General features: G+C 54.3%; 1 protein-coding gene across 1 annotated transcript; it reads right to left on the bottom strand.

Annotated features, from left to right (window-relative positions):
- Positions 1-252: 252 nt before the first annotated feature.
- LOC102576494 (C-type lectin domain family 4 member F) lies at positions 253-7,536 on the bottom strand. The gene is made up of 7 exons (XM_014600983.3): positions 7,325-7,536; positions 5,092-5,196; positions 3,054-3,161; positions 2,669-2,755; positions 2,107-2,258; positions 1,664-1,770; positions 253-681 (listed from the first exon to the last, which is right to left on the bottom strand). The coding sequence occupies exons 1-7, from the start codon at positions 7,407-7,409 to the stop codon at positions 531-533; spliced, it is 795 nt and encodes a 264-aa protein (XP_014456469.1). The 5' UTR covers positions 7,410-7,536; the 3' UTR covers positions 253-530.
- Between the last annotated feature and the right edge of the window lie 1,694 nt (positions 7,537-9,230).

Genomic DNA, 9,230 nt, shown 5'->3' with positions numbered 1-9,230 from the left:
GGGACAGGGCCCAGTGCCAGGTGCCTGGAGGGAGCTGCCGGGGCCCTGGAGCAGGCACCTGTGGTGTGTGGTGCATGAGACAGTAATGGGGTGGGTGGGCGAAGGGTGCTGATGGCTACTCCCCACCCAGGACCAGTGCAGGATTGTGCTGACTCCTCCACACCGGGAAAAGGATGCATTATGGTGGGGGTAGGACGTGGGGCTGGGTGGATTTTGTCCTCTGGCCTGGACAGCAAACTCAGGAGAGACATCGGGAGTCTCCACAACTTTTATTTTCCTGCATATCGTGTCCCTGAAGGTGTGCGCTCGGCCAAGCTGGGATGGCCAGCATTTATGGTCCTGTGGCTGCTTGGCTGCTCAGCCTGTCCCCCCAACACTGTTCCTGGTCACGCCAGCGGGATCAAGGTCCCCGCAGGACCCCAGTAACGTCCTGCCGGGTCAGCCAGGCTCCATCACAGCCTCCCTCATCCATTGGGTTTCTTCTGCCGCCGGGTGTGGGGTTCCCAGGCACTGCCATGTCAGGGCACTGCCTACCCCAGGGCCTTCTTACAGACCCACCGGTACCGCCGCGTGCAGTTGCCGTCGTTCCAGGAGTGCAGAGACTTGGACTTGAGGTGCACGCACTCCTCGGCTCCCCCTATGTTTTGGTGCCAGTTGTCGGGCTGGCCGGTGTTCCAGAACCTGGGGGCGACAGGGCACGTGTCCATGATGCCAAGGATATCGTGGGGACACATGGGAAGCACCCAGGCTGGCCTTGGAGCCTCCAGAGCTGGTGTCACCAAGCTGGGGCTCCCCAGCCAGGGGGCTCTGGTGGAATGAAAAGAGCCAGGCTCAGCGTGGGGAGAAACCACCCTATTTCCCCAGAAATCTGAGTGCATCTCTTCATCCCTGCAGCCCCTTCCCCTGGGTGCTGAGCTCTGCAGGATGCAGCAAAAGGATTTTCCCAGGGGGAAAGCAACAGCTCTGCAGAAAAGGACCTGGGGGGACAGGGGACAAGAAGGTGAACAGGATCCAGCAGCGTGCCCTTGTGCCAAGAAGGCGACCGGCATCCTGGGCTGCATTGGTAGAAGCGTTGCCAGTAGGTCTAGGGAAGTGATTCTTCCCCTCTATTCTGCACCGGGGAGGCCACATCTGGAGTCCTGTGTCCAGCTGTGGGCCCACTACAGAAAGGATGTGGACACATTGGAGAACTGGCAATGAAAATGGTTGTGGGGTTGAGGGACAGGACTGGTGAGGAGAGGCTGATGGAATTGGCTTGACTGAGTATGCAGAAGAGAAGACCGAGGGGGATTGAATAGCAGCCTTCACCTCCCTGCAGGGGGTTGCAAAGAGGAAGGAGCTGGGCTGTGCTCAGTGGTGGCAGGTGACAGAAGGAGCAATGGGCTCAAGCTGCAGCAAGGGCAGTTGAGGTTGGATATTTGGAAGAGGAGAGTGGTGAAGCAGTGAAACAGGCTCCCCAGAGAGGTGGTGGCGTCTCCATCCTGGGAGGTGTTTAAGCCCCAGGTAGACAAAGCCTTGGCTGGGATGATGTAGTTGGGGCTGGTCCTGCTTGGAGCAGGAGGTTGCACTAGATGTGACCCCTGCCGTCCCGTCCAGCCCTCGCTGTCTGTGAGTCGATGACTTGCCCAGGCAGGAGCAGCGGATCCAGCCTGTCCAGCCTTACCCATTTGTGTACACAGAGCCGTCTGTCCAGCGCCAGGTGCCCGTCACCCCGAGGTCAGCAAGGCCGATCCAGTGGTGGATCCCCCTGGTCTCCTTGACAAGGTACTCCTGCAGACAGAGCGCACGGCACGGACCTCTCACTCATGTGGCCCCAGCCCCAGGACCGCAATCAGGGGCAAGCAGCTCGCACGGGGTGTCTGGTGGATGCCCGTCTCGGACATGAGCCTCTGTCACATCTGCCCTGAAGTCCATGCAGGCTCTTGGTGCCCAGGATTGAGGGCTGAAGAGCTCTGACACACAGGGAAGGGGCAGTGGGGAACGCCAGCCTGGCAGGGATGCTGTAGATCCGTGCTCCATGCTTTGCATTCGGGGTGTGGAAAGCCCCAGGGCCCCCAGGCAGGTTCTGGGCCCTGCACCCGGCCCCTGTGACGTGCCCACACTCACCTGCTCCTCCTGGGAGAGGACGGAGCTCAAGTGTGCATGCTGGGCCACGCAGGAGCCCTCGGCCTCCCTCCACGTGTTATTCTCTTGCGAGAAGTAATAGAGATTCCCGCTGTGAAACCTCCAGCCTTGCGAAAGCCTGGTCAGGATGTCCCCTGGGGGCAAAGGTTCAGGTGAGAAGCACGAGGAAGGGTACTGGCGTGAAGACACAGCGTCCTGGAGCATGGGGACTCCCTCCGGCGCTTTGCCTTCTCTCCCCCAGTGCAGGAGAAGGGAGCAAAGCCAGTCTGGGCAGCACAGCCTGGTCCTGCTCCAGCCCAGATTTGGGCTCCCCAGAGCTCGTGGTAGCAGCCCATGGGCTCGCAGCTGCAGGGGGGACTCCAGCTCCGGCTGAAAGAGCCTCCCGTCCCCATGGGCTGGGCACAGAGAGGGACATAGGACGTGTCGGGACTACCCCAGGGCTTCCCCCGCACCCCAGAAAACTTTATCAGGGCAAGCTCCATCTTGCTTTCACCCCCCGCCAACATATGGTGTATCTTCGCTCATGAGAGCTTCTGGTACCCACGGTGCTGGTTCCGCATCACGGCGCAGGGGGCCACCACCTCCTCCCAGAGGCCCCTTAACAGCTGAACCTCGCCCACCAGCTGCCGGCCTGGAAAGCACGGAAAGGGTTAATAAGGACCTGCTGCGTGGCACAGGTATAAACCTATTCCAGGCCTGCGTGGGCAGAGCTGGCACATGAGAGGATGCCCATGCCTGGCTGGCACGTGTGCGACAGGAAGCACGGAGATACGGTGTTCCTGGCACGGCTGTCTGACCCCCTGCCCCAGGGGATGCCACCCATGTGCCCATTGCACCCACTGCCATGGCTGGCAGCGGTGGCTACGATCCAGTCCGAGGGGTGTATGGGCAGGGGCCAGCAGTAGGCAGGGTCCTGCGGTGCTGCTCACCCATCTGCTCCAGGACCAACGTGTTCAAGGTGCCATTTTCCTTCCAGAAGTCTCGGATGCCCTGAACCGCTTCGGCCACTCGACGTTTCTCCTGTCGCTCCTGTAAATCTAGGGAAGATGTCAGGGCGGGCTCGGTTAGGGGGCAGCGCCCAGGGGAGGAGGAGAGGAGAGGGTAAGAAAGTCCAAAGCCCTGCCCTTCCCCATGCCCTAAGGCAAGACAGTGATTTCCTTAAGGCCTTACAGAGGCTGCATTGCTCCCTGGAACTGCCATTTCCCTCTCACGGCCACTCTTTGCACACTCAGCCTTATGCCGTGATGCACTGCATCGTGCCTGGTGAAACTGCTGCCATGCAAAGGAGCTGCTAGTAGCTTGACTGTAGCTTAGACCAAGGCTCAACATCTTGTGGACCCCATGGGCCACATGGCCAGGATCCACACCATGCCACCCATCCCGTCTGCAGTGCTCCCTTCCACGCCGGCGCCTGCTGCCCAGCCACGTCTGTGTTTCCCTCGCTGCAGAGGGGATGGGATCAGTGAGGAGTGTCAATGCCAGGACCGGGGCTGCCACACCACTGAAAAGCTGCCAAGACCTGGGCTAGGTTTCCATTTCCACCCTCGGCATCTGTTAATGGTTGTCACCGATCTGAGCTCCAAGTTAACAGAACCCCTTTCACTTTCCAAGCCTCCATAGACAAGAGAGACCCAGGGAAATTTCCATCCTGTGTATAGGGGAATTCCTAGAGACTTTCCTTTCACCCCTGAGATTGCAACCAGACAGTCCCATGTTCACCTCTGGTCCTCGCGTGGGTATCGTTACTGAAAGAGGACACAGGAAGAGATGCAGGAGATGCAGAAACAACTTGCAAGGCCAGATGAGACCACTGGACCCATCATTTTGTTTGTGGGGCTGAAGAATTTCATTCATCTGGATTGATGCTTCTAGGAGCATCGATCACCCTGGGGCTTTTGGCTGGATCCTAAAATCACAGACAAGGAGGGTTGAAGGGACCTCCGGAGATCACATCCAGTCCAAGCCCCTGCTCAAAGCAGGACCAGCCCCAGCTGCATCATCCCAAACAAGGCTTTGGACTCTCTCCAATGTGTCCACATCCTTTCTGTAGTGGAGAGCCCACAGCTGGACACTGGACTCCAGATGTGGCCTCCCCAGTGCTGAATAGAGGGGAACAATCACTGCCCTAAGCCCATCTGCTGGCATCTGTTACAACCCCACTTCCCCAGTGACTGCTTTCTGTGCCAGGTGCTGTCTAGTTTCAGGAGTGAAGACAGGAGAAAGGCACCATGGGTTAGGGTTTGGGTCACTGGGGGGGGCTAAAATTGGACACAGGACTCCAGATGCGGCCTCACCATTACATTTATCATTCTTATTGTGTGTGGTGTGACCTGACCTGATAGTAATATCTTGAAATGCTATAACTCACATCTACCTGCCAAGGCTCTGAGTGCCAGATTTGGACACGGTTATCTGGGTAGATGTGATATCTTTTATTAGACCAATTAAATAGTTGGAAAAATTGTTCTTTGCAAGTTGTTGGGTACAAACACTATTTTTCTTTCAAAACCCTTTGACAACATCGAAGAAAAGATCAACCCCCAAAAAAACATCAGATTGGACACCTGTCTGTGGACAATATTCAAACCTTGACCACTCTATTGACTGCTATATTTAAAGCAAGAATGAACAATGAAGTAATCAGCATTGAAGAAGGGTGTTTGTGCTCGAAAGCTTGCAAAGAACAATTTCCCCAACTATTGAGTTGGTCTAATAAAAGATACCACATTTACCCAAAGAACCTTGTCTGCCTGTGTCTTGAGACCAGCACGACTACAACCAACACCCTCAATACTTGGGCACTGTCATTTTGGAGTTTCCTGACACCAGAGTACTCCAGCTTGTCCCCAACAGCTCCTTTTTATAGGGCCTTTCTATATTAGGCTAATGTTAAATCAGTGGTTTCTAAATAAAAAAAGGCCCAGGCATTCACACCCACATCGTCTTTGCAGCTACAGCCAAACTTACAGGTGACTGTGATGAAAACAAGGGCAGCAAGGAGGAGGAGACTCAAGGCAACGAGGACAGCGTGGAGGATACGGGCTCTCTTTGGAGATGACTCTGGTGGGTTTCCTGGAGGAGAAGAGGAAACATACGTCACGACGACGTCACCCCCCCCGAATTCTGCACCCCGAACCGGACGCAGGGCTCCAGCAGGGCCAGGTTCAGAGGTAAGATGATAAACTTCCTTGTCCCCTCAAGAGCCCCCAGTTTGTACAGCCAACCCCAGCGCGAGCCCCTGTGGCAGCAGGGCCACCCCTGCATCCGACAGTCGAGCAGAGTGAATCTCAACCAGGGTGCCACAGCATCCTGGGCTGCCTCGACCGCCTTTCAGGGTGCCGCAACACTAGGGGTACAAACATGGTTCACAAGAGAGACTCAAGGATTTCCAAGAGATGCATAACTGTACATTTCTGAGTTCTTTGCAATAGAAAAACTGCTCTGGTATTTTTCTGTATGCAAAAAACCCCCAGAAAACTGAGAGCTGATATTTTCCAAGGAGGGCCTTGAATGTATCTGGGGGTGCCTCAAGTCTATCCAGAGCTACCTTGAGTCTAAAACAGTTGAGAGCCACTGGTCTAGCGGGAGCCCGAGGTATTTCTGAGTTACTGCTTTCCAGGACGGAGACCCCTCTCTTCCATGAAGCCCTGTGCACTTTGTTCCTAGATCACAGAAATCATAGAAAAGTAGGGTTGGCAGGGACCCCCAGAAGTCACACCTTGTCTAGCTCCCTGCCTGAGGCAGGATCAGCCCTGTTGAAACCAGCCCGGACAAACCCCGTGTCTGACCTCTTACCAAAACTGCCATCAACCATAACACAACACAAGCCATCGCACCCAAAACTGTCACAGGAAAAGCAAGGGGACCACAGCAAATAACATCCTGTGTGTGTGTGTGTGTGTGTGTGTATGGTCTGTCCAAAAAGTATTGAGACTGATGCTGTAGGAAACAAAACATTTTATTTACAGGGGTTTCGGCTTAATCTCCTTCGAATCATGCTCCTTCTGCAGCCACACTCTTCCCCCAACGTTTCTGCCATGGTTGGAAGCCCCTCTGATGAGCAATCTGCAGATTTGCTAAAAGCTGCGCCGTCGCATTTTGTTTTATGGTTTCCACATCACAAAATCTTGCTCCTTTCACGGTTTTGTTTAGTTGAGGGAAGAGAAAAAAGTCTCACCATATCCCCAAAGTGCCGCAGCCTCCATCTTCATCTGATATGGACCCATGCAACTTTTTTCTCTTCCTGCCGCAGTGCAGCGTTGGGCTGAGCCTGAGCGCGGGGGCAAGACCCTCCAGCCAGGACCCTGCGGGGTCGGTGCCAGCAGGAGCATTGGCACGGCCCTGTCCCTGTCCCCAACACTTGACACTAGTTACCCAAGTAGCTGCATCGACGGGTGTTTGGGGCTTGAACAGGCTGGCATAAAATTGCACTTGGATGTCTAAGGTCCACTTAGACACCGAGTATATGAAATAGAAGCTGGCTCGACATCCTCCCCTTGCTTGTTTTGGTCACTTGATTACGCCAGGAGCCTAATCTTTAGTCATTGCAGCTCCCATGTGAAGGCACCTAAGGGACAGACCTGGGCTTTGCCCTCTTTGTTCACGTGATAAAAAATGCTGAGTGGTGATGGACCGGGACCAGATCCACGTGGGACCCTGCTGGTGATGCCTGCTCTTGGGGATGGTTCCCCATTCACAGCTATCGCAGAGCCCATCCTTACTCCCTGTAGCTCATGTGGGTTGGCTTTGTATCACTGCCGCCTCTCAGGCCAAATGCCGAGACAAATGCCTTGCTGAAGTGTCTGTGTCTCAGCCGCCAGCAAGAAGAGGCTGAAGGCAAAGCAGGGCAGCACCTTAGATGCTAACTGGCTCAGAGAGGCAGAAGCGTTCGTAGACAGAAGCCTACTTCAGCAGATGGTAAGAAAGTACCAAGAGGCTTCACAGAGAATCTCCCAGGCTACAGGTTCCCATTTTGGAGCTAGGAAACGGTCCTCAATGAGATCCGGAAGTGTCAAGGGCCGCAAAAAAGAATGAACTGTTCAGGTAAAATAACCGTGCATTTGATGAGGGATTTTTCAGTCTTGGCAGCTCAAGCTAGGGCCTGGGCACCACCATCAGCTGCTGCTCATATGCAAAATCACTGAGACAAAGAGACAAAAGAGCCCAGGAGAGGTGTAAAAAGCAACCAGAGGCATCTTACCCTTCCTGAGAGATGTTTGAAGGATGGCAGGTTTGAACATATTCTCATAGATATCATCCTCTGCTCTCATCTTCAGGCTGCCCATGTCTACCCGGCTATCTAGGGAAGGTGTTTGTCTCACAATAGCGTGTGAGCTGTGAAATGGGAACCGAAAACAAGCTCAGGCAATTCTCTGATCATGCAAACCACACGCCCTCGGGCCGTGGAGAAGGAAGTCAGATGCAACTGAGACCTTTAGAGACGCCCAAGCTGGGCACAACGAGAGATGAGGACGATGAATCATGCACTTTGTTCACCACAAACCACGTCCATTATCGTATTGGCTTTGTCTATCACATGATCGGTTCGGTGGAAAACTACCCACCCACCGCACAGCCCCCTCCCGGCTGTGTTAGACCAGCGGTTCCCAAGCTTCGGGGGCCAGCAGACCACAGCCAGCCCTCCAGCCTGCCACCTCTTGATCCAAATTTGAGGCACAAAGTGCAGGGAAAGGTAGAGGATCTGCATTCACATCTCCAGGCCTCATGGACAAGAGCTGGGGACACCTATACTAAGGCCCTGATGGACAGCAAAGGAAAGGTCTTTGCTGAAGTGGTCAGTGTTAGGAACTGGGCAATTCCAGCTTTGAAAAAACAAAACAATAGCCAGGTGGGTGGGAACAGAAAGGGGAAGAAATGATTCACATGAGCAGAGCTGAGGGGCACGCACGTCACTTCGCTTGCACGGCATGCTTTCACTTCTCCTCTCCTGGGGTGTGAGCACTGGGGGCACGTGAATGGGAACTGGCTCAGGAGCTGGCCCAGCTGCTCCAGTTATTTATGACATCCTGGAGTCCTTGAATAATGCAAGCAGTGCTCCAACATTTAAACAGAGTACGTGCTAGACCCAGAGACCTGTGGGATGGTTGGGAGGGTTGACCCGACACCAGTCCCACAAAAATCTCAGGAGAGCAGATGCAAAACACGATCAGTTAAAGGTTTAAAGGATGGCGGCATAATAAATGCCAGGCACTTTGGCCACATGGAAAATGGGTTTGAATCAACCTATCTGAGAGGTGTCTTTTGGGAGATACCAAGGCTGTCCAACGAAGGAAGCCCTGCAGACCCTCTGCTGCTACGGGGCAATTAGTGCCACAACATGCTCTGACTTGCACCTCATCTCTGTGCCAAAAGCAATGCAGCATGGATCCAAGAGATCAAATGCCAGCTAACTGATAGATCTCAAGAAATAACCATGCAGGGAAATCATAGAGATGTGAGGCTGGAAGGGACCTGTGGAGGTCACATCTAGTGCAAGCCCTGCCAGAGGTAGGACCAGCCCTGTCCAAACCAGCCCAGACAAATCCACAATCCCTTTATAAAATTACCCTCAGCCTGACACAGCACCAGACATCACCACCAAATGTGCCACAGGGAAAGCAGGGGGCTGCACTAGCCAACATCCTGCTTCTGTAAAAGGGTATTAATATACCTTGCAGAGACCCCAGGGAGAGGCAGAGAAAGGCAAAAGCCCCCTTCAGTCCAGATCAGTCTGACTAGGGAGAAAATCTCTTCTGGCCCCCATTGCAGCGTTGGTCTAGCCTGAGCACAGGGGCAAGACCCTCCAGCCAGGACCCTGCGGGGTTGGTGCCAGCAGGAGCATTGGCACAGCCCAGCCCCATCCCCAGCCTGGGCTGCAGCACCCAGCACCTCTGGGGGAAGATTAAAAGATACACACCTGAACATGGGAATCATTGTCTAACAGGCGAGGACACGAAAAAATCCATTTTGGCCAAATGCTTTTGTTACCAGTGATCTGACAGAAAATCTAAAACCATTGCTGCTGAACCAGCAGACACCCCAAACTGGTGCAGTGGGGGATCACTCCCAGTTTGAGTAGTTCCACGGGGTGGCCTGGGTGGTATGGT

This window comes from Alligator mississippiensis, chromosome 2, assembly GCF_030867095.1.
Source record: "Alligator mississippiensis isolate rAllMis1 chromosome 2, rAllMis1, whole genome shotgun sequence".
Classification (NCBI taxonomy): Eukaryota; Metazoa; Chordata; order Crocodylia; family Alligatoridae; genus Alligator; species Alligator mississippiensis.
This window is presented reverse-complemented; position numbering and strand designations above follow the sequence as displayed.